The following is a 25,893-nucleotide window of genomic DNA, read 5'->3' as shown; positions in this document are numbered from 1 at the left end:
ATGGCGCGTGGCCATGGCCTGTGGGGCCATGACCACGCGCGCTAGGGCCCTAGGGCCCATACAAATATAAAAAAGAAATAAAAATGAATAGCGTTTTGGGGGCCTTGGGATTGGGGCCCCCAAGGCCCCATAGGGCAGCATTTAAAAAAAAAAAAAATACAAATACAAATATGAGGGCCCTGAGCACAGGGCTCAGAGACCCCCAGGCCACCATGTGGCAGCCTTTTAAAAAAAAATATATATATATTTATATATATATATATATATATAGCAAGTGTGGCCAGGGGTTTAGGGGCCTACAAGGTCGTTTTTTAAAGCATATAAATAAAAAAAAATATTGAAATAAATTAAAATAATAATGATTAAAAAATAACTATCCCTGGTAGGGAGCCTCAGACCCCTCAAGTACCCCACACCACTCACCTTAGTACAGGATGGCATTGGATCTGATTTTGTTGCCTTGAAAAAACCCAGGACCTCACACATGTTGCATCCACATCCGGCCATTTTCTTTTTTTTTAAAACAAAGACTGTGTGGTGTTGGAATTGGCTCAGCTAGGAGTTTAGACTGAGCTCCGCCCCCCCCCACACATGGTTCACAGCCTTGTTCAGCTAAGGTGAAAACCAGGCATGGCTCCTAGGATCCAGTTTCCTGGCTATGTCTTATAGAGACAATCTTTGAGCTCGTATTATGCAAGAGCGCCACCATGTGGAATTTGTTTATTAAACCGTGTATAGTTTTTGAGAAAAGTTTTACAGTTGTCAATATGTATTTATACTTACAGAACATGGGGATTCAACAATTTGAATCTTGATATATATATGTATATATATATAAAAAAAAATAATTATTAATTTTTTTTTTTTGTATTTTCTTTTTTATTTTTTTCCTCAAATTTAAAAAAAAAAAAAAAAATGTCAACACTCGGTGTGCTTTTATGAAGGGTTCTGCCCTAGAAGATGAATTGTGGGGTGCTTAAAGGTAAATCTGTCTCTCTTGTACACAGGACTGTCAAGAGTCTGGGGAACCCCCTGTGCAAATGGAGACCGTGCAGCAAGGTGAGTTACAGGCCCTTGGTCGTTCTGAACGACGTTGTCAGGAATGTTATTTTTATTTTACTGCTAATGGGAACCCATGTGCTTGCATAGGTTATGATGCTGAACTCAGGTGTGCGCTTGCCTCTCTCCAACAAATCCTTCATGTTCAAGATGGGTCAAACACCTTGTCACAGGCTAACGTTACTGCAGGTAAATATTAGGGTTCTTTTTGTAACCCTCTCTGAAAACCTAACAAGCCCTACAATCAGACCTATATTTGGTCATCATAGTGAGTTCGTATAGTCTATGTATTATCTTGTATGTGTAACATTATTTTTTATGTTTTTTATCCCGAGGGGTCCCTGTGGATGAAGCGATCCGGAATTTGGATGCAAAGCTTAAAAGCCAGCCCCGCAAAAGGAAGGCCCCTGGTTCTAAGGACGGCCCGCCCATTAAGAAGGGCCCCTCAAGCCGAAAAACCAAAGGTGATTTTTTAGAAAATGTAGAGGCTGATGTATACTGTCCTTAGTGTGTCTAAACGTCTTTCACACCCACCGGTATACCGGCTATAACTAACCCTAATATGTATTTTGCTATCTTTACATCCTAGAATCATCACCCCAGAGCTCCGGAGACGTCGGCCCTCAGCCTAAGCAGCGGCTGTCGTCTTTAAAGGTCTGCACTGGGACTGCTCAAAACCCCACCGCGTCATCGGTACACGTGAACCAACCCGAACATCAAGACCCACCCTGCAACCTCTCTACAGCCACCGATCAAGGTCCAGGTACAACTCTTAACGGCCCCACACCAACCGTCATAAAGGGAATGCCTAGTACAGCGAACACTTCTGCAACAGCTATCCCGGGGATGGGGCATGGACAAACGGACAGTATCAATCGTACAACACCAAACGCCCAACTGTTTGTACCGTGTGAGGTCTCTGGAGGGTCCCCAAAACAGTGCAACAGTCCTAAAATAAATCGGTTGTCCTTAAAGAGTCGTAGGAAGAAGTTCCAGACCCCAGAGCTGCAATCTGGACCTTTAGACCTGTCTTTTAAAAATGTTGTTAAGGTACAACCGGCTCCCCCTAGGGCCCAGAGTTCTAATACCGGGGTGTCTGGCCACACCCCAACCCCTACAGGGTGTACAACTATCCCCTCTGTGTTATGTGACCCCTCCATGGAAAATGATCACCCTGCAGAGGATCCCTACTCCCACTGTATAGAGCTTCTTAAGGCTCTAGCTGGTACTACCCAAAGTTCTGAAGCCCCGGCATCCCCATGTCTGATGTCCCCCGATACACCCCCGGGGGCATACGACCCCACCAGTCCTGCGCCAAGTGCCCGTGCGCAATGGTCTTCACCATCCTCATCAATATACCCCGACAGCAGTATAGGGTGTAGCGGAACGCAAAATCAGAGTTTTGGAACACCCTCGAGCGATGATCAGGACTCTCAAACTCCTGGGTGTTCACACTGGAACCCTGTTTTTACGTCCCGCCCTGGTCCAGCAACAGTGAGTGGTGGTGATAACGCCAGCCATTGTCCTATAACCGGGGTGGCTCAGGGAGTTGGCAATCATACCTCTAATGTCATAAGTTCGAGCCTTGAAACCAACCTTTCAAACCGTGCTAGAGTTCTAGACAGCTACATTAAAGAAATCCATCAGTCGTTCAGACAATTAAAATGCCAGCTCCGTCTAAAAACTTTAAAACTGTGTAAGAACGACGGTAATATAGCGACATCCAGAGCTAGCATAAAGGCTTTAAGACAGCTGATGGCTCGGTGTAGAAACACAATGGCCCAAACTTGCGCTTCAACAGTTATAGCCATGGGTAACATACCATCATGACTAGGCGCGCGTACATACACTGGGAATGTTAGAGGTACCTTTACCAGTACAATGGGCCATAGGTCTAAATATGAAAAGAAGCCACAGCACCTACTTAGTAGAGCTCTAAGAGTTTTACGAGCGCTCAATAGTCAGAGGTCATGTCAACCCCCAAAACCAGCACCCATAAGACCTCAAAATATAGAGTTAGGAGGTGCTGTTGGTCTTTACAGGTCCCCTGGGGGTGGCGGTCCGAGCCGTCTCAGCCTTAAACAGTCTGGAGGAGCCCCATCCGAAGTAGATGTAGGGTCAGTGTCACCATTTGTAAACAACACAAATATTGTTCAGATCGGCGGGGGACAGTTACCAAAAACCAGATGGGCCCATAAGAAGCCAAAGTGGCTTGGTAGCTCTAGAAAACGCAAGGCTGTAATAAAAAAGTTAAAGAAAGCCAGACTCTGCGTTACCAGAAGGTCTAAAAACACATCTACATCTAACCATACCCCTGTGAGCTCTCCAACAACCAGTAATTCTCAAACTGAGGCTTCAGAACCAGTATTTATGGAAAGTGTGAGACGGTATAGTCGAGTTGTAGAGCGGTTTAACGCTACAGAGCACTATGAGGAGTTTAGGTTTGTTAACCTAGATCGCCTACACTCCTCAGATCATGGCATTATAGCTATACATCAGGCTGTGCAAGCGCTAATCGAACGATTGTTACACGATGTGGGTCCTAATGATTTCTTTCAGATGCGTTTTCAGGGACAGGGTCTCAATAGTCCCCTGTTTACCAGACGGTCATCTCGGGATGTGTTTGACGCTGTAACGTTTTTAGAAAACCTATCTAAACTTTTACAGAGCAAGGCTGAATTATTGGCGTACGGGTCCTTTAGAATCATCGCCCTCGTTGTTAGGGGTCGCGAGGGTGGTGCTTCCAGAGCCTTAAAGAGCGTTATGTACAGTAAAATCATTGGCAAGAAATCTCGGTGGTTGCTCGATTTTAATACCGGAGCTACCAACATGTGTCTGGCCGCAAGCATTGCGGGTTTATTGATGGACCGCTCTACCCCAGACGCCGTAATTATGTCGATGGCTGTAGCGGCACATGAGGCACTTCAGATACCGACTGACAAAATGGTCGGTTTTGGGGATCTGGGCCTTTTTGAGAACCACTTTGCCGTGACGGTTAAAGTTCTATACCATGCCGGTTCTTGGAAGTACTTCACTACCAATGAAAGTGTGAAAAACAAGACCGTGTATGTGTTGCATCATGAAAACCACTTTTACGGTGTCTTGAACCTGAAGGGTTTTCTAGGGGCCAAGTATGTGTGTGAGCATTGCGATCATATATACAACAATCGGACCAAACACCAGTGTGAATTTCACTGTAAAATGTGTCAGAGGGACGGTTGTGTCAATGACAGTGCTCAGAAAGTGAACTGCACAAAGTGTAAGCTGTTTTGTCGGTCGCAAGACTGCTTAATCACGCACATCGGCCTAGCCCAATGTGTTCTTAAAGCCGACTGTGGGGCGTGCGGTCGCTATAAACCTGTCGACCATGAATGTAAAGGCATGGAATGCCCTAGGTGTACCGTTGCTTTTATAGCCGGAACAACACATGAGTGTTACATGCTCAGAAGTCACTACCCAAAAAAAACAGAAGACTATATCGTCTTTGATATAGAGTGTACGCAAGAGACGGGTGTGCACCAGCCAAACTATATTTACGCCCACCATCTAACAGGTGATGAGAGCTGGGAGTTTGAAGGACGGTCCTGCGTGAATGATTTCCTCATCACGTTCATGCAACCTCGATACCAGGATTTTACATTTCTGGCTCACAACTCCAAAGCATATGACTCATTCTTCATTATCCGTGACCTGATACATGAAAAGTTGCCCATTAGTCTCATAACCCAAGGTTCCAAACTAATGCTGCTTAAGGTTGTACCTTTTGACATTAGGTTCATAGACACCTTGAATTTTCTGCCCATGAAGTTGAGCAAACTGCCAAAAGCCTTTGGGTTTGAAGGCTGTAAAGGTTATTTCCCTCACTTTTTTAACACCTGGGCTAATCAGAATTACAGCGGCCCTATGCCTCCGCCCGACAGTTATGGTTGCGAGTACATGATGCCCTCTGAAAAAGAGAGTTTTCTACAGTGGTACGATGAAAACCGTGAAAAATGGTTTCATTTTCAAACTGAATTGAAAGCATACTGTCAGGCGGATGTTATGATATTGCGAAAAGCATGCAACCTTTTCAGAGATGTTGTTGTGGCGATGACAAAGCGGGTCCTGTTTGTTGAAACCGAATCACTCAAGAGTAAAAAAAAAAATAACTGTATACCTGGACCCATTTCAAAACATTACTCTGGCTTCAATGTGCATGTCTATTTATAAACACATGTTTTTATTGCCTGAAACTATCGCCTTAGTACCACCCGACCTCTATAACGGCAAGCAGAAACGTTACTCCACCCCCTCTATTCAGTGGCTCATGTACGTCTCTGCGCGTGAGAGCATCTTCATTCAGCACGCTCTGCAGGGTGGCGAATACCGGCTGGGTCGCTACTATCTAGACGGGTATGCATTAATTAACGGCGTACCAACGGCCTTTGAGTTCAACGGGTGTTTTTACCATGGCTGCCCTCAGTGTTACAAGCCCCATGAGTTTAATAGACTGCAGGGAACCTCGTTTGAACATCTGCACCGCAGGACTATGGCGAAGGCGCAGTATATTGAGAGTTGTGGGTTTGTTTTGAGAACTCTATGGGAACATGATTGGGTAACTGAGCTATCAAAAGATGGTGAACTGAGCACTTTTATTAAGAGCCAGCAGTTACCTTCACCGCTGGAACCCCGTGACGCCTTATTCGGCGGGCGTACAAACGCCATTCAATTGTACCGTGTAGCTGGCCCTGGTGAGAAAATACATTACTACGACTTCACAAGTCTGTATCCGTTTGTGAACAAGGTGAAGTTGTACCCTATGGGCCATCCTACAATCATATACCAGAACTTTAAACCTCTCAAAGAGTACTTTGGAATCATTAAGTGTCAGATTCACCCACCGCGGAAACTTTACTTTCCGGTGCTCCCTTATAGAGTCGAGGGTAAGCTAATGTTCCCCCTATGCCGTACCTGCGTTGAAAGTAAACAGCTTAGCGAGTGTCGGCATAGTGATGAGCAGAGGGTGCTGGAGGGGACATGGTGCACCATCGAGGTGCAGACGGCCCTAGAGAAAGGGTATCGCCTAGGTAAAATCCTGGAAGTCTGGCACTTTCCAAACACAACAACCCAGCTCTTTTCTGAGTACATCAACTTGTTTCTCAGAGACAAGCAGGAGGCCTCGGGGTATCCAGACTGGTGTGTCGATGAGCCCTCAAAGAAAAAGTATATCGCTGATTACAAAGCTCGCGAGGGTATTAAACTGAGACCGGCGTTCATTAAGGTTAACCCCGCCCGCCGTCAGCTAGCTAAGCTCTGTCTCAATTCCTTGTGGGGAAAGTTCGCACAACGTACCAATTTGTCAAACACTTCCATCGTCACAGATCCAGATGAGCTTTTTAAGTACATATTCACACCTGTTTATGACATATCCAGTTGTGAATTTATTGACGACGAGACGGCCGTTCTATGCTGGAAATACGCCAAAGAGTACCCCACAACGTGTAACAATATAAACATCTTTATAGCCTGCTTCACAACCGCTCACGCCAGGCTAGAGCTTTACAGGTTGCTGGACAAGCTTCAGGAACGGTGTTTGTACCATGACACTGACTCGGTTATCTTTGTGAGTAAAAAGGGTGATGAAGATCCTCCGCTGGGTGATTATCTAGGGGATTTGACCAGCGAGCTCGAAAAGGGGGAGTATATACAGGAATTTACCTCATCAGGCCCTAAGACGTACAGTTATAAGACCTCAAACAACAAGGTTTGCATGAAAGTCAAAGGTATCACTTTAAACGTCAACAATACGATTAAAATAAACTTTGACAGTCTGAAGGGTCTGGTGCACGAATACTCCGCCTCGAGCGATCACAAAAATAGCAAAGCCATTGTTGTAAACCAGCCGGGCATTGTCAGGTCCAAGAAAAAATGGGAAATTACAACCCAACCGATGTATAAAACCTTAAGAGTAGTGTTTGACAAACGGGTCCTCACATCTGACTACAAAACACTGCCTTACGGTTACTAAATGACATTAGAGGCGCGAACTCCACCCAGACATGGACACTAGACTACAACACCCATTCTCCTGCGTTTTAGCAGGTCCCTCCAACAGCGGTAAAAGTTTTTTTATAAAGAAACTGCTAGAAAATGCTCCCGGTGTTTTATCTCAGACCCCAAACAACATTGTGTGGCTTTATTCATGCTGGCAGGATCTTTACACGGAGCTCACCCTAAAGTTCCCCCACATTCGGTTTATAGAGGGTATCCCCGATAATCTCAACGACGATGATTTGCTACCAAAACAACTTGTAAACATGGTCGTGGTGGATGACCTCATGCGTGAAGGCGGGGACCACCCCGAGATTGAGCGGGCTTTTACGCAATATTCACACCACCGTAATCTGAGCATATGTTATATAGTGCAGAACCTGTTTTACAAGGGCAAGAGCAGCCGATCCATAACTCTCAACGCCTCATACCTGGTCTTATTTAAAAACCCCAGAGACAAACTTCAGATCTCCATTATAGCTAAACAAATGTACCCCGGAAACACCCCGTTTTTCATGGAGGCCTTTAACGATGCTACAGCAAAACCCCATGGTTACTTACTGGTGGATTTGAAACCCAACACTCTTGAAGACTACAGACTACGAGCCGGCATACTACCACCTGACTTCCCAGTCGCCTACACGCCTAAAACAATGCCCAAAACCTATAAAAAGAACAAGTAAAAAGATGCTTATAACATTTACACTCTAAACCTTGTAATATAAGGACGCCACAATGTCTGCGAGGTTGCGGCGTAATTTAGGCCTTCTAAAAATGTTGATCACAGCCAGCCCCTCTAAAAGAAAAGCAATCCTTTGCGCTGCCTCGGATGATCTAGTGGCCGCCATTTCAGAAATAGCCCTAAACACCCTAAAAGGTAATGTCCCGATATCAACGAGCCAGTTCCGCGTTCTGAAGAAGAAGCGCCACATTATTAAGAAGCTCAGCAATAAGAGGGCATCGCTCCTTTCCAAAAGAAAACTGGTCAAACAGTCTGGCGGTTTTATAGGGTCGCTGCTAGGTATAGCTATACCCCTAATCACAGGGCTACTGTCGAGGTCCTGATGGAGCACGCCCACAAAATGTACCTCGTACCCCGGCAACAACTGGAACATCTGGGCCCTTCTACCACGGATGTCTGGGACATACGCAAAAACGAAACGCAGCGTCTCGATGCTGAAATCAAAGCCATTTTGAACGGAACTGATTTAAAACCCCACGACAAAGCAGGGCTTTACTCAGGAGCCCTTCAAAACTTTCTACAATACTACAAGCAGCTAACCTCTGAAAAAAAAAAACTGACGCTGTATACCCCAGATGCTGAACAGCAGCCAGGACCCTCTATGGTGTCTCAAGACACAGGCCACACAACCACAACGGATGCCTTTGTCTTAGACCTTTTAAAAAATATCAGTCAGAAATATAGAGGGGCTGCTCAAATGTTGCTCAGTAAAATGACTACTACTAAAGATTTGACCACCTGGAACGACCGGGGCGAATTCGTTTACAAAGGGCAGCCGATTGCTGGTTCCCATATGTATGATCTGGTCCGGGGTCTCACACATGGTAAAACCCTATCGACACAAGACGCTCCTAGAGGCTGGGAGCAGTTCCTAAGTGCAGCTGCGGAACTCAACATTCCCTCCACGATTATCGGTAATGCAGAGAATCGCCGTAAGCTTGAAAGATTAAAAGATCCGGCCCCAGCTGTTTTTACAAGGAGCCCCGCTATATCGACACCACCTTTCTTTCCACAACTAACACCCATTCGGAACCGTGCTGCTCTTCCTATGGAGCCTAAAAAGAGCCTATTCAAAATGAACACCTGGCTACCGCTCTAATTTTGCACACTTGTACAGTTTTTGTTAAAAGTTTTTACGGTTCGAAAAATTATGCTTCATTTTATATGTTTAACCTTGTAAATGTTAGTGTTGAAACATGCTTGTAATAAACACTTTTAAATTTTCATCAGGAGTCTGCCATCTTTTTGTTTATAAATGCTTTGAAAATGTGCGCAGTGTGTCTTAAAAAAAAAAATGCCACGGATGAAAGTATGTTTAAGATGTTTTTTTTTATTTTAGGCACACATAAGTACAAATAACAGCTTTACAGTACCTTACACTTTTGACAAAGACCATATTCTGCTTTAACAACGTGCGACATTGTCCTAGAGTTTTCATTCACATATTTCATAACAACATCATCGTTGTTTACTAGATCGTCTGAGTACAGATTTAAAAAATTTCTAAACGTTATACCTTCAGACATTTTACTAATAAAGTATATACAATGTTCCCCACATGTGATGGCCATAGGATCCTGTACCCGAAGTTTATTATACACAACAGTGGGTGATGCTTTTTTTACATATTTGAATATCGGCTTTGTATAAATACTATGCTCAGGGAATTCGGCTAAACTATCAAACACTATAACCTTGTCCACATCCAGAAACAGAGCCGCCCAATGTGCACCACCCCTGTAATGGGGATCGGTGTTAAAGACGAGGGTGCGGGGCCTTTCTGGACCTATCTTTTCAGGTAGTCCATCGCTAGGGTATACCCCTAGAAAGTATTTCTTAGCATGTTTATGTCTACTTAAGAAGTCCCGTATCTCCGTAGTGTCCATTTTATATATTTTAAAAAAAAATTAAATTTTTTATTTTTTTTTATTTTACACTCTTTCAATGGTAGTCAAACATAAGCTGACGGGCGTGGTTGACCTGGATAACGCTGTCGAATACCGAGAACACAACCATGTTCACATTGGCCGCCAGCGCCTGTGTAAAACGTATTTCCGCTTTTAGATTTCCGTTTTTGATCAGGTTGTAATGGTCGCCATCTTCCATGTCCGGCGTCAGGTCGAACGCAAACAGAGTGTAGCCGGCAGCATACCCTTCTCTTGAAACAACTACTCCAGAGTCCCTCAGCTGTTTCCCCGTTATCGAGACCAGTCCTAGATATTCCCGGACAAAATTTGATGCTCCAAAATTCGGGGTGAAAGGTTTTGCGGGGATCACGGCGCCCTCGTGAACCAGAGCAGCATAGTTGATATCATAGTGTTTGAAGTTGAAAGGGTTTGAGTTGTAGGCGCCACTAAAAGCGGTATTGTCCACAAACCCTATGATGATGAGTTTCGGTAACTGCCCCAGAAATAGATTCTGCTGCTGCGTTAATCGGGTTCCGGCGGGGATGCTGAATATCTTCAGAGCAACTCTTTCAATGGCATACTTGGCGTTCGATAATTGTAAAGCTTCAGCATGGGCCAGTCTGACACTTGGGGACACTTTCACTCTCTTTACAAACAGGCTCGCTGACAATATAACCAGTTTATACTGGTGTGCATCACCGCTGATGAGACAGAAAGCGTCTTTGTTACGGTTGAGTTTGATCTTAAGATCGATACCGTTGACTAACAGTTTGTCTTGGAAGAAAAGGTCTGAATGTACGCGTCCCAGGAGGTCAAAATGCCTACTGCCGGCGACGAAGCTGGCTCTTTTTTTAAATCCCTCATTGTCACCGTCCAAAGCCGTGTTCTCCAAATGCGCTTGGGTATCTCGGTAGAAGAGCCCCGCTGAAAGATGTGTGTCCAGCGCATCGCGACTATAATTTAGAATACTCTCTATGTATGCCCTGTAGGCATACATGTTATCACTCTGTGTGACAAGGCGATCGCCTAGGTTAATGTCCACTTGATTAAACATTGTTGCGATGGGATAGGCTATCGGGGCCACTCTAGCATCATCCTCGATGTTGTCACCGTTCGCTTTGGTTATTTTACAGACGAGGTGCAGGAGAGTGTTGTTGAGATCAAGGTACATATCCGTGGACCCCGACACATAAAACTCTATCGGTGCAAGGGGTGTCAGAGCGGCCATCGGCGACACTTCCATGAAAAAACTGTTTTCAATGCTAGTCTGTGTGGGTTTGAGAGAAAACAGATCTAACTCAGATTTGGCGCATTCACCCGATGCACAGTGTACGAAGGCCATGATCGATGTTTTAAAAAATATTCGCACTAGAACGAGTTCTCTTCTTCCTGGTCGATCTCTTCCGTCTTACGGCTCTTCTTTTGTGAGGGCCTTTTGAAGTAGTCCGGCGCTTCTTATAGGGCCTTGGTGGACCCCGACGCCTCGAAGCCCTGCGCTTCCTTTTAACACCACCATGCGCTTTATACAGCAACCCCGCTCCTTCTTGGGGCTGTCTATTCATGCGTTCAGCTACCGCAGACGTTACACGACCCACGACATCCTGGGCGATGTTTGTAGCAGCCGCTTTAACATGAGGTTTTGCAATTTCGAACCCTCTTCTCAAAAAGGGCATGGCTCTCCTAAACATGCTCCGGAAGAAACCACCCAATCCCGCCCCATACATAACCGGAGCCCCTTGAAAGTAGGGCTGGGGGCCTCCATACCCCGCCTGAACTCTATAATAGTCCCGGTACATAGAGGGATCCCCGTAGGTTTTCATGATGACCATTGCAGCTGTCTAATAGTCACCTTCGCGCCGTGGCCTTAAATGAAGCTTGACAATAACTTTCCCGTATTTAAAGGCAACCGTCTCCGACTGATCGTTGTACACCATGATGGTTATAGTGTCAAAATGGTTTTTAGAAATTGCAACATAGTCGAGTTTGTGATGTTGTATATTAACCATTGTGTTATTTTCGCCCTGCACAGGGACCCACCTCAACAGAGGTGAATAACTGTCCCCGACCCTCTGTGGCTCTACAATATCGCTATAAACGTAGAGTGTATAAAAGCCTCCGTTAATATCGGGACATGTAGGGTCTGGATCCACCTGCCTCTGTTGATGTTGTACTGTCCCTAAAACCCGCTGTAATTTACCACTACATTTAAACACAGTACTGAGCTCAGGGGCTTTAAGAAACACTTTTCTTCTAACGTAATCCAACACCAGATATATATTCGCATACGTCTCGATGCTGCCTATAGTTTTGTTGATGGCCTCGACTACCGCCGCTACGGTGGGGTAATAGCCATGTGGGAAAGACAGGTGATAGGTCAGGGTATCCTGAGGGCGCTTTATATGAAATTTAACATCGGCCTTTGTAAAGGTATTCCAAGTTCTAGGGTACTGTATTTCCGTTAGTGCCACCTCCCACGGACCTTTCAAATCCACTGGTTTTGCAAGTTTCACCGTATAACTCGAAATCTGATTGTCTGGGAACATGTCCTTCGAAGCATTGGATGGCAGCGTGATATAAAAAGGGGAGTTCTCCATCATGACGCTTACAGCTTGACCTCACACAACGTGCAATGAGCTGGCCAGGACCCAACTGTTAAATTTCTCGGGCCACCCACGCCATTTGACCAACGCCTGTCTCCGGTCACCGCTCCCTTTCCTTTTCAGAACCTTTTCAACCCTGTACACCCTGTTCGGATCGTAGGACACCTTTTGCAACTCTTCGGTGTAAAAGACACCCGATACCTCTTCCCCAGCGTAGTCTTTTAACCTGTAAATATATATCCCTTCTTTAAGCTGCACACTTTCCACTATGAATATCTCATCGCTGAATGTTTGCTGGTAGCCTTTGGTGAAGACCCCCTTCAACTTTGAAACCCTGACATGATCCCCTTCTTTTAAATTCGGTTTCTTGACCTTCGGCGTGAGACGCCAGCCGTACACCGTTCTCCACACTGTTAACGAATTATCCCTTGTTACCTTAACAGGGGCCATTTTGATTGTCCTGTGGTAGGTGGCGTTATAAACATCTATAAAAGCCTTTAGAACATCCACGTATCTGTAGGTGTTGTTGGCTGTGAAATATCGCCACATCTTCGACTTTAAAGTCCGGTTAAAACGCTCTACAACAGCAGCCTTTACCTCTGTGTGCGTTACAAAATGTTGAACAGCGTGCAGGTCTAATAATTTTTGGAAATGTTTGTTTAAAAATTCCTTTCCGGCGTCTGTTTGTAGTTTCTGGGGCACACGCCCGCTAGCGAAGATGTCTTTAAAAGCAGCTGTAACGCTGGTACCACTTTTATCGTTTAATGCCTCTGCATAGGCGTATTTGGACAAGACATCTATGACGGTTAATATATACAGGGCGCCATCGTTATGTTTTGCTAGATCTTGAAGACTGATTATGTCGGCCTGCCACTGATAATCGAGCTGTGCGTTAACAACTGTGGCCCGCCTCTTAAAGCGCCTCCTGGCAGGTTTGTGCAGCGAATAAGCCTCTTCCCCAGCTAACCAAGTCTTCACACTGGCACGTTTTACAGATTCATTTTCAGCTCGAGCCCTTCTAAATAGAGCTTCGGAACCTCCGAAACTTCCAACCCCTTGTTTATCGTAATAAAGCTTCCTTAAATCCGCATCCGTCATGTTGTCTCCCACCACCAACACCACGAAATGAAAGACGCTTGTTTTGTGTAAGGTCATTTTATTAAACATGAAAAACATAAAAAATGGTGCTGGGCTACACAACCAACGGGTATTTGACATTTTGTGCTACAGAGTTTATAGATGTCATAACGCTGGACCGCTGTGGTCTTTTTACAAACGTATACATAGTACAACCCCCACTACACATGTTACTCAGAGTATGGCCTTTCACAAACGCTAAGCGTCACAAACTTTGATATTTTTATGGCTATACTCTCAATAGCTCTAGACAGGACTTCCCGCTCCCCACGCCTATAACTCTGAACACTCAGGATACTGACAAAATTCAACAGTTCATACAGTTCTAACCAGGACCATTCCGAACCTTTATTTGTGACATAATCTTCAGTCATGTTCACCAACGCCTCGTGTATCCCCGTCTCAGGTGAAAGTCTTAACTCTCGAATGTGGTCTTTGTCCGAGGTCCGGCATTCAACAGATGCGTTTAGCCGCCCATTGATACACCACTTGGCGATACACAAATGACTGCTACATTGCAACAAGGCTGAAGGTTCCGAAATGTTCAGATACCGCAGAGTCATAGGATGTATTTCAGCTATTCTTTCTTTAACCAGCACAAAAATCAATCTCCCGATACAGATGTAGCCCGGTTGTAACTCATAGGCATCTTGCATCTCGATACCCGGATTCCCCGCCTAAAAGTGAGTAAGTATGGAGCGTTAAGTAACACATTCATGGTCTACTTTTTTTTTTTAATTAATTAATTTATTTAATTTTTTCTAAAACAGCTTTCGTGGGGCTAGAGACTTCATTCTTCTGTTTTTATGATAAATGTCACACATTCGTCTTTTTATAACCCGTTCTAACATACTTATGTCAAAGTGGGGACACATACCATGCATGCGGTCGAGTTTTGAGCAGGGCTCAGCAGCGTATCGGATCTCATTGACAGCCGCAGCCAAGACCTTAATCATATCACTGTGGACACCTTTCTTCACAGCCGACAGCCCATACACAACCCTTAACAACCTATATAACCGGTGAGGGTCTATCCGACTACAAATGTGGCGAATTATTCTTGGTGTGTATGCATCGTATAAACATTCATGAGCATCCTGTTGAGGCGCATTAATTTTATGCCCGTAACAAAGATCATAATAATCCCGTTTAACACAGGCGTTCACAGCGGCCGCTGCAAAACCTTTAACTGGCCATATGGTGGCCCAGGGTACGCCCGGAGCTTCCTTTTCAAAATCGTGGCTAGTGTAGGTGCAGACACATTTCTTACGAGGCTCTTTGTTCTGGCTTGTAACACTTCCAGACTGTCTGGAACAGCATAAGCAGTAAAAATTTACGGCGTTAACCTTTGGAGTTGACCCTTCTAGAGGCTCACTTTCTTCAGCTACGTTCTAGGGTTCAAACAGAAAGCACAAGACACATTATTAGTTAAATGTATGACATTAGAGTATACAGACATAAAAAAATAAATAACAAAACTGTCATTACCAACCTCCATATTCGCATCACACTCAGAGGCTCCTCTGAAATCCTGGGAGTCGCAGAGGTCCATTGGGGCAGAAACAGTGCCGGAGCTTACACCTGACGGCTGTACAATAACGGCCTCTGACTCGGTGGCCTCCTGGTCGCCCATGTCTTCATAGATGGGCGAATTCGGTGGTGCTACACATTCTTCAACATCTTCAATGTCTATGAAGTTAGATGCAACACTTAATTCATCTTTCGAGGCATTGCTGTCGCTGTCGGACCCCTTAATAGGGGATATCTGGGTCGACACAGCCTTGAGGTTGAGCTTTTCAAGCCGGTAGCAAAGTTCCTCTTCAAAACCGGTAACATCGGTATCTTGGGTGGCAGGGACATCCTGTTGTGCATTCTCATCCATCGTAAGAGGGGCGAGGGTCCGGTAATATCTACCAATAGTGTTCAGGGCCCCTGAGGAGGCTGCTTTTCTTGCGATCGGATTGTATCTCTTCATGGCACCTTGCCAAACTGTTTCAACCCTGGTTCACGGTTTGACTGCCGGTTCTAACCAGCTCCTTATATGCAACATTTCAAAAAAAGGGGGGCTAACACGTGACACCATGAGGGCCCCTAACTGGCACTTGGGCATGAATGTCTGACATGTCCAGACCTGTCCCTCTCAGGCTCTGAAACCACTTGCACAACACTAAGTCATACTTTTTTACACAGCTCATAGGCCAAAACCCAGGGGCTAGGACCCAGACACAGGGCTAACACGTGACACCACGTGTTCACAAACCACGTGACACCCCCATGCATGTCACTTCCGGGGAGGGCTTTCTGGGACACCGGAAGTCCCAGCCACCGGATATGACGTCATATCCGGGGCGGGATAACTGTCACTTTTAATATGGTGATTAAAGGTATCCCTTCCTACTACTCACATAAGTCAATAATTGCTCAGGTGTCAATCAAACCCATGTAATATGACAATGGTAGGAACCTTAATAGAAGCAAATAATAACAGAGTTTGTTTTAATGCAAAGGATTGAGTAGAGTACTGAGTTTAAAAACCTAATATGTGAGTTGCATAGAAAATGAATATTTTATTCGTTCACTTTATTCGGAATTTATGTATGGGTTTTGTACACATTTAACATAAAGTTAATATATATTTTAATGGCTTGCCCAAAATAAAACAAGCAGAAATCACACACTCCTGAGTCTTGCACAAAACAGTGTGGATAAAAAGTAAATAAAATATCTATTTAATCTCTCATGCACCACAATCTACTAGAAAGCTAAGAACATCGAAAAACTACCTGCTGGCGCTACCAAGTTAAATGAGAAAAACTATGTAGAGTTGCATATAATCAAGATCAATACAGATCATAACACATTTAGAAAAATAGTAAAGTATAACTGTACACGCTTTTGAATATCAATGTCTGATCCTGCGTTATTCTCTCCCCTGTGTAAAGAAGAAGTGACCTATAAAATCGTCTGAACTGCCATTATTAATGAAGTCAAGACTGATTTGCAAGTGGGTGATGAATTATGAAACATGACATTGCTTTGAAGATTTACCAGTGGTTATGTTATATGATTTTTGTACAGCGCATGATTACCCGTAAGGAGTCCTGGAGCTAAAACTGGAAAAAAATCAAGAGCACAGCAGAATAAATTAGAAAATTAAACCTTAGGAAATAACCTAGTTTTAAATTTTGTTGCGAAGGTGAGAGAAATTGTTTCTGCTCTCAGATGAAGGGAGAGGGAATTCCAAAGTTTAGCTGACATGACAGAGAAAGAACTACCGACAAAATCCGAGAACAACCAGTAGTCTAGCTGTGGAGAACCCAAGGGCTCATGATGGGATGTACAGCTTTAATTTCCTTCGTATGTTAGCAGGTTCTCTAGCGTGGATATTTTTTAAAGACAGTGCAAAAGAATTTTAATGCAATTATCTGGAAAAAGCATACAGTGCTTTGGTTGCCGAAGATCATGATGGAAGATCCAGAGCTGGTCAAGCCACTCCATTCTGGAAGCACTGTAGCGTTTGATGGTATAATGAGGGATGCCTAGAAAAAGAGACTTAAAGGCGTTTAAGTGCCTCAAAATAGTGGTCAGGGTCACAGCTGAGTGAGACAAATAAAGAAGGTATGGGCGACATTTGAACAAGAGGTGAAGCACCAGGAAGCTCCAAGGTTTTTGACTTAGACAGTTAAAGAGAGTTCTTCATCAAATATGAAGACCAGGTTTCATAATAAAGGGACCAAGATGGAGCAGAACGTCAGTGAAGCAGCCAGAAAGTGACAGACAGATGACAGGAGCTTCTGGCCAGGGATAAGTACAGTCTCTTGTCTCTGTCTTGTCTGTGTTAAGTTTTAGAGAGTTCTGTGATATCCAGTCTAGCACCTGGTGTTACCTTCTGGGATTAGAAGCCATGGTTCAGGCCTCTGTATTAATCTGGACATTAACCTCCAGGTCTTCACTGTCCTTCTCTGCCAGAGATAAGTGTGATGATCTCAAGTAGCCAGGTTGCTGCCAAACACTAGGTAGCACATAGGCAGAAAAGTGCCCTCCAGAAAAGGCCCCAGGAGTCGGAGGAAAAAGCCCTAGGACAAACAAACTCCTATAGGCAAGGATCTGGTGCAGGATGAAGGATGGCCTGGCACAAGAGAAGGAGTATCCTGGAAATGAAGCAATGGCAAAACAATATAGCAGAAACATCCACACCGATGGAGAAAGAGTGAGGACGCTACAACTGGAATGCCCAAAGCATTTGAAACAATGAGCAACCAGTGTCTGCTCCATATATAGCGAAAAAGTCAGGGAGTACTTAATGTGCCATCTTAGGTTGGGCAGTTTCCCTCAACCTCTATGGAACACTGCCATCTTGAATTGAGAACTTCCCAGAGGCATGGGCAAGGCACTCTGGGAAGAGGAAGTTCTAGGAAAGGAAACATTGCCCCAAGAAGAGGAATGCCGAGCCAGATGGCAATACTGGGGGCCAGCCTCAGTAAGATAAGTCTAATGGAGGGAGGCGGTGGTCCACCAGCATGCTCGGTCTTCCTGTTTTGTCAAAGATTCAGAATCAGCACTGCGTCTCCTCACCACCCCCCTGGCAGGCTTCTCCCACCAATAGCAATGGGAGAGCCGCGATGCACCCCTGCAAAATACCCTACCCGCTACCAGTGCTCACCGATAGGCCGGTGGTGCGGCGAGGAAGCATCGCAGTAGCGCAACACTTGGATCATGTAGTCCTTGTCATTAGAAGATCAATACTGAGGGTCCTATGTTGAAGCAAAAAGGATTTGTTTATCTTTTGCATAACTCCTAGGCTGGAGTCTAAAAGATTAAATAAATTGAGTTAGGTGGTGAAAGCAAAGATTAAAAAGAGTGGAGCTTAGGGATAAGCCCTGAGGGACCCCATGTGCCAGGGATTTGATTCCAGATTGATAAGGAAACAGAAAGACTGTAAGATATGACTTGATCCATGCCAGTAGAGGACTGTGAATTAAAAGTTCAGAAAGGTGTGAGAGCAATAGGTCATGATACCACCTGTCGAATCCCAAAGAGATATCTATAACGACTGAGGCCACTAATTTTCCTTGGTGCACTAGTCCTCGAAGATCATCAATTACAAGAAATCAAAAGTTATTTCCATACTAGGAGCAGGACTAGGAGCTGGACAAAAACTAGATGGTACTTCATCGAGGAGATTGAGATTGTGCTTGAGATAGTGAGAGATTTGCAGATTAATAGCGTTCTCCAAAATCTTTATAGTGTAGGGCAGGAGGGAGATTGGTCCTAGGTTTTCTAAAAGAGAGACAACCAGGGACTTTTTCCAAGTTTGTGCGACAACTGCGGTGCCAATAAGAATGTTGCAGAGTAAGGTGGACTTGAGTAAGAACTGAAGGAGAGGTGTGAAAGGCAATTTTAGGGCCGGGGACCATGGGAAAGCCACAGGTGATAGAAGACTGAAGGTGTTTTTTTTTTAAAGTTGCAGGCCTTGAGAATTATAGTAGCGAAATAATCAGCTTTAGCTTACAAGCCTTGGGGGAGCGAATGGCTTCTCTTCACTCTAGTTTGCAATCCTCTAAAAAACGAAACCTCCCCTTACGCTCTAGCTTTTTGCAGTGTGATTTATGCTCTTTTAGGGTGAAGATGTACCACACAGCAAAGATCCGGTGGTGGTAGGAGTGCAAGGAGCTCAATGGAAGTCAACAGTCAAGTTCTTAAAAAAGTAGTAAAAAATGCAAGCTCAAGCATTGGTAATTATTTAGTTTTGGCACTGTCTCCTTTCTTTGTTGCCTTTTCTCCGCACCCGCTGGTTATTTTCTCTTCTCCGCTAGTGGTACACTCCCAGTCCACACTGGCAGCCATAGGATGGATGCTGCATATTTCAGACTAACATGACTTAGCACATAACTTGGTAGATGTTTGGACTTTTGTGTGACAGGTGCAGAGCACTACGAAACCTCACGCCTGCTCACAGATTCTTTGAATATCTTTAAAATAATGTTCTGGCCGATTTGGTGCTTTACTGAGTAGTGGACATTGTGGAATATCTCTCTCTCTCTTTCACCCATGCTCTCTTTAAGCAGTGTGATCCTAAAGATTTTTGGGGCACTGGGCAAGTGAAATTTCAGTTGCTTATGTGTAACCCTATTTCTGAAAGTTTGAGTATAATTCAATATTACTTGGCATCAAATGGGTGCGAATTAACAGACAATGTGTTATAAAATTCAAAGGGCCAGATTTTCAAGAAACTGGTGCATCAGTATTGATGCTCCAGTGGCTTGCATCACCCCTGCCCCACCTAATGACACCAGGTGTGCACCATATTGATAATACAGCTCACCATGGAGGTGGTTGGGCCAATAGTGTCAGAATTTATGACACTATTGTGGCGCATTGCACCACTAATGGAGCAAAGTGCAAGGTGGCCCATAAGGTAATATAGGTGCGTCATTTTAATGCCTGCTCTGAGCAGGCATTAATAATGATAACAACATAGTGCAGTGAAATCAGACAGATTTCACTGTGCGATTTTTGTGGACCTCTAAATGCCAGAACGCCCCCCCTTGCATACATTATGCCTGACACAGGTATAATGTGGCGCAAGGGGTCCAAAGTGATGCATTGCATGCATTGCACCACTTTGTAAATATGGTGCAGCGGACATTGTCTCCATTAGCGTAGAAAATGTGTGTCACAAGGAGGCGCTAGGGCCTTATAAATCTGGCCATAATTTGTTCTGAACTGGGTACCCAAAATATGCCTTTGCTGGGACCCAAAAAACTTTAAGATGACACTGGAATGAGGGTGTTTTCTCTCTTATTCAAAGAGGCATCACAAGTAGTTTTGAATTTACTCACCCTGGCTAGATAACAGCCGTTAATTCCAGAAAGCCTAACGGTGCAGGTGTTGGAGTCCATTTCATACAGGAAGACCGATTGTGGGTTCAGGCACTTTGTTGTGGCTCCCACTTCCACTCCTGCATGAAAAGAGAGGGGAGAATCAGGTCAAGGATGGATTAAGGCAACATTTAACTAACAAGTTAGCCACAGATATCATTGACCATAGACACAAGGCAGTTATTGCACTTTACGTCATCCCAGCAGTATTTCAATACTAATGAGGCCCGTTTCGCTATCAATAACTGTTGTGTAGGTTCACCGTACCTACAGAGCTTCCCTGTTGAAATTCTGTGTATGTATGTAAGTATGTACATATGTTGTATGTATGTTTATATGCCTGTGGTAGTACCTGTATAGTGCAAATCTATCTGGGAAGAAACAGAGCACTGAAATGCACCCATGGAATGTCCTTAATGTCCCCTTCCATAGCTCACCATCTCTACCCAGTCCACATCTGGTCATTATGTGAGGGTGTCTACCATTTGGACACACATTTAAGTAATAGGTGTTAACTGAAGTCAGACTTGTGTTTGTGACTCACATTTCTTGTCACTAAAGGGGAACAGCAGCAGTGATGGATGAGAGCCTTTATTTCCCTAGCTCACCAGTTATGTCCCCTCCCTTTTAGCCCTTGAGAAACATTGATTTGAGATTTTTAACTCTCAAAGTCTTTTTTCTGGTAGCTGTGACACCAGCCTGACGACTAGGGGAGTTAGGTTTGTTGCCTTTTAAATTCCAGGAGATTTTCCTGCCAGTTTTTCACCCAGATCCCCTGCTGCAGGAGGACAGACAGTTACACTGTTTAGATGTCAGCCCAGCAATGTTGATATATTTAGGAAGAGTTGCAGAGATTAGATCTCCTCATTCTTCCTCTTGTTTATAAGTTTTGGTTCTGTTAGAAAGGGTGTAACACCTTCTACTCAAACTCTTAGTACATGGGTTAAATCTGTTATCACAATGGCCTACAAGAAAGCAAAATGGCCTTTACCCTTGGGGAATAGCAGCAGATCCACAGGGGGTACGGCAGCATTGTTAGCAAAAGTGCAAGGGAATCATTATTAGAGAGATATAGAGCTGCAACATGGGTGGCTACTTCTGCAGGAAGTTGAGATTCAACATACTCCTGGTGCAAAAATTCATTCAGCCATGAAGAAATAACCAACAAGCTTAATAAATGATCTTTTGTTAGGTAATACATATATGTTGTCCTGATCTTTTCATTCCCTGTTAGGTCTCACGTGTGGTTAATCAGGGCAAAAGCTACATTGGGAGGTAATGTTTAAATGTTTTCTCCAAATGTAGCTTTTGCCAGTATTAATTAACCATACCCTCCAACCTTGTTTGTACCAAGCCAACTAAAGTGAAGTGAGCTTGACTACAAAACAAACATAATGTTTCATCTCTCTTTGTTAAAGTTAAGACTTGTGCCCCACGAAATCTCCCTCAGAGACTGATCACAAACTACCAAGAATCATTCACATAGGGGGTTTGAGTTTGGAAACGTCTGTCACACCCAAGATTCTACATTTACATTTAGAACTAAACCACCTAATGATACAGTCTAGCACATAGTGCAATTATTAACTATTGAAAACAACAACTTGTTTAATGTAACACTGTGGCGTTAATCCAGAGTTCGTGGTGCTACCAGTAAAATGAGGAATCCAACAGTAGGTCTCAATAAACGACAATAAAGGAACATTTAAAGCTCAACATATTCAAAATAAAATTACTTCCCACATACGATGGACACAAATCTCTTGTTGCAAGCCTTCAAGTAGACCCATGCTGGAAGACGCTTTATAAAGAACCATTCTTCCGTGTTGTTGGGACATGCCCCGTGAGTAAGAATCCTCTGTTGTCCCTGAGGATAAAAGAGACAACCTTTTCCATCACTAAAGCAAGCAACACAGCCTGGCTTGAGGTGCAAGGTGAAGGCAGTTAACCAAGATGGGGTCTCTTCCAGTGTGTCTTCCTTAGAAACAAATCTGTGGTCTGAAGTTTCAAGATGGTACATCCCATTGCAGAACCTGAGAAGAAAACCAGACTCCTCCAAGTAGGGCTCAGGAAGGTCCACGCAGACCTTTTCAGTTGTTGGATCTACTCGAGCATAGCAATTATTTGTCAGATTGTAAAGCGCTACATGGGCATGGATGGCTAAATGCGGGACCCAGCGGTGGTTGCATGTGAGATGTGTGGCACAGCAAAACACTTTCTGCCCGTCTGACTCCAGGTACTTATTGGTGCACATCGACTTGAGAATCCAGTCTCCATAGTCGTGAAGGTTGAGCAGGAAGAGGCTCTGCTGGCAGTCAGAAGAGTACCCACATCGGACAGTCCCATCATTATCAACAAGAAGGTAGTCTCCATACCAACTCTGTAGCGCCACAACTGCTTCACTACCCTGATTACCACGGTGACTGAGCTCCCAGATCTGTGAAGTAAGAAACAAAAATTAATTCATATCCAATGAGACCATACCTTTGGTTATACACAATATTTGATAAGATGTCAAACAGTCTTAAGAGGTACAGGTACATCAGTTTCTAATTTAAAAAAAAAAATTGCGACTAAACCGATTAACATGTCACATTCATATATGTCACCCTCATAAATATCCAAATGAAGACCAAAAGGCAGGGCCTTGGTACTTAGAAGGCAGCAAAATCAAAGCAATCAAACCATTTATAAATGGCTATTTCAGGAGGGATACCAATTCAACAAAATCAGGGTTCTGGCTAGAACAGTAGTTACTAAACTTTGCCACACTGTGCTGTAAAAATAAGCTGTTGCCTTGTATGCTAGTTACTGTTTACCTACCACAAAGTATTGATAACCTCTCTTTGGTGATGGGGGGCTGAAGGTATTTATTGCTCAGCAACTAACAGGTATGTTCTTGAAATTTAATAGTTACCCATACTGCACATTTATTGGATGGAGGTGTTAATCTTCCTCAGGTGGCAACAAATGTACTGTAAAGAGTGGTCACAGGGCCAATCCACAATTGTTTGGAAGCCCACAGCTTCCTTAACAATTTATTTCAATTCAGCTGTATACTTGGCAGGGGGAATAATCTGTCTTGATATCCACCACAAGGCAAGGGCAAGGGTCGCTCCCTTTCTGGGGCAAATGTTGGGGCCATTTCTGCCACCCTGGGAGGCAGAAACCACTAGACACCAGGGACATAATTTGTTTGTAATATTGTTGTTGAGGCTCTTCTTCCCACCTGGAAAAGTTTCTGTGTGTGTACTGGCATTTGGCTGGTGGTGTGTGTGGAGTGGCGTATTATTTGCAGATGTGATCATAATGTTTTATTTCACCTTTTTACTCTAGTGCAAAGCTTTTGATTCAGTTGCTGTGACTCCTGCTTAAGGTTTCGGCAGTGGCAGATTGCGTAGTTGCAGATGTTTGGTAAGAAAAACCTTTTTAAATGAATGAATGAACTGAATTCCTAGAGTGCACGATTACCCAGGGGTGTCTTGGCGCTAGAGACTTACACACATACTGGAACCACTCATAGCTTGGAGACGCAGCCATTGGAGAGGATATAAAAACAGCCATGATTTCAGTACTGTTTGCTCCAAATGAGTATCATTGTAATGCATGAATGAGTTTTTCGCAAATGGTGTAATAATAGCAGCACATTTAGCTCATGTTTTATTGTGTGTGAAATTCTCCTTGGATTGTGCACTATGTATATTGTGTTGTCTTATGTGTAATTTTATTCTGTTTTTCCTTTTTAGTGAGATATCATTGGTGCTGCCTGTGTCTGTGCAGAGTAGGTGCTGGTGACTCTAGCTGTTTCTGGCAAGTGAGTGGTATCATTTTTGAGTATCTAGGTCTTTGTGATTAAACCCCACTTTGTTATTTACTTATTTTACACAGTGTTGGTTGTTGTTGATTTGTCAGGTTACTTTTACTAATAAGGATTATGGCTAGCCGCAGTATGACCGCTCAGCAGGTTGTTGGTATCTTTTCTGAATCTTCCTCTGACCATGATTATGAGACTGAATCTGCATCTGAGGCAGAGGAGGAAGTGCAGTATTCTGGCAGCAAATTTTCTATCCGAGAGGAATCATCTTACTCAGTGCAGATGAAGTGCCTGTATTAGAGGAGGACACTGATGTTCCAGCAAGAGACATCTAGATTTCAGTCTGGGGCTGAAAGGCTTCACATTGGAAGAGCTGAAATCTGGGTTGCCCCAGACATGGTGCTGCCATTGTGGTGCCTGCCGTTACTGGTGTTGCAGGATCTGGAGTGAATACTACAAATATTTTCCCTATACATTTCTTTCAGCTGCTTATGGACGATGTATTTTTGGGTGAGATTATTGAGCAGACTAACCTGTATGCAGAACAGTGTTTGAGGGACAACAGTGTCAGAATTAAGCCCCTCTCCAGAACTATCTGGTGGACTCACACAAATCGGGAAGAGTTGAAGAAGTTATTGGGTTTAACTTTATTGATGGGGGAAGCCATTGCTCTCTTCATATTGGTCTACCAGTCCCTTGATGGCAATGGCCATATTTCCTGCAATCACAAGTCATAATTGGTATTTGCTTCTGCTTTAAATGCTGCATTTTGCTGATAATGCTTTAGCCACAAGATTACACTGATGGTGACCTTCTTTTTAATATGCGTTCTGTCCTTGATCACTTAGTAGATTGATTTTCAGATATCTATGTTCCAGGGAAAGAAATAGCTGTGGATGAGTATTTGGTCCTCTTCAGGGGCTGTTTGGTTTTTAGGCAGTACATTCTTAGCAAGAAGGCACGTTATTGAATTAAGATGTATATGCTGTCTGAGACTAGTACAGGATATTTCTAAAATTTCCGGGTCTACACTTGTAGGGATTTCACTATTCCCCCCCGGATGTCAAGTTCATAGTTAGTGAGAACATTGTGTGGGAATTTGGTAGAAACCTTTTTAACAAAGGTCATCATTTGTACCTAGATAAGATCTACACTAGTGTGCAGTTGTTCAGAGAATTATTCAAAGTGGACACTGTTGCTTGTGGCACAATCCGCTATAACCGTAAAGGTTAGCCAAAGGAGCTTGTTTGTAAAAAAATATGAGAGGGGACAGTGCAGTGCCTTGCATAGTGATGAACTACTAACTGTGACATTTTCAGATAGGAGAGATGTCTACATTCTGACTACCATCCATGATGAAAGTACTTCACCTGTGACTGTTTGGGGTCAGGCTGCTGAAGTGTGTGAACCTCTGTGCATTTCAGGCTACAATAAGCACATGGGTGGTGTACCTAGAGTAGATCAGAGGTTGGAACTTTACACAGGTGTTAGTAAGGCTTACGTACGGTTGGATATCCACCACTTCAATTTAGCAACCTTTAATGTGTTTGTTGTGTTCAAGGATTTTTCTCCAGAGTCAAAGATGATTTTTGTTCAGTTTCAGGAATGTGTGATAGGCAGCCTTGTTGTAGTGGAACAGGCAAATGTTCCTAGAGTTGAAGTGGTGGAGGATTTGGCAAGGTTGAAAGATCATCACTTTGTTGATCACATTCCTCTCACGCCC

The 25,893-nt window shown here is 43.9% G+C and overlaps 2 protein-coding genes across 2 annotated transcripts in view; both read right to left on the bottom strand.

Moving 5' to 3' along the window:
- The window catches only part of FSCN3 (fascin actin-bundling protein 3), a 54,140-nt gene extending 29,257 nt beyond the window's left edge, over positions 1-24,883 (bottom strand). Inside the window, exons 1-2 of the mRNA XM_069227550.1 lie at positions 24,860-24,883; positions 22,104-22,793 (exon numbers count right to left, since the gene is read on the bottom strand). Coding sequence (XP_069083651.1) covers positions 22,104-22,793; positions 24,860-24,883 — 714 coding nt within the window. The remainder of the gene's footprint in view (positions 1-22,103; positions 22,794-24,859) is intronic.
- On the bottom strand, positions 14,204-15,472 carry LOC138288117 (uncharacterized). Its single transcript, XM_069229373.1, has 2 exons — positions 14,968-15,472; positions 14,204-14,866 (listed from the first exon to the last, which is right to left on the bottom strand). Exons 1-2 carry the CDS (start codon positions 15,448-15,450, stop codon positions 14,237-14,239), a joined length of 1,113 nt encoding a protein of 370 aa, XP_069085474.1. The 5' UTR covers positions 15,451-15,472; the 3' UTR covers positions 14,204-14,236.
- Positions 24,884-25,893: the final 1,010 nt, after the last annotated feature.

The sequence above is a fragment of the Pleurodeles waltl genome, chromosome 4_1 (assembly GCF_031143425.1).
Source record: "Pleurodeles waltl isolate 20211129_DDA chromosome 4_1, aPleWal1.hap1.20221129, whole genome shotgun sequence".
NCBI lineage: Eukaryota > Metazoa > Chordata > Amphibia > Caudata > Salamandridae > Pleurodeles > Pleurodeles waltl.
The sequence above is the reverse complement of the archived record's forward strand: the minus strand, read 5'-3'. Positions and strand labels throughout refer to the sequence as shown.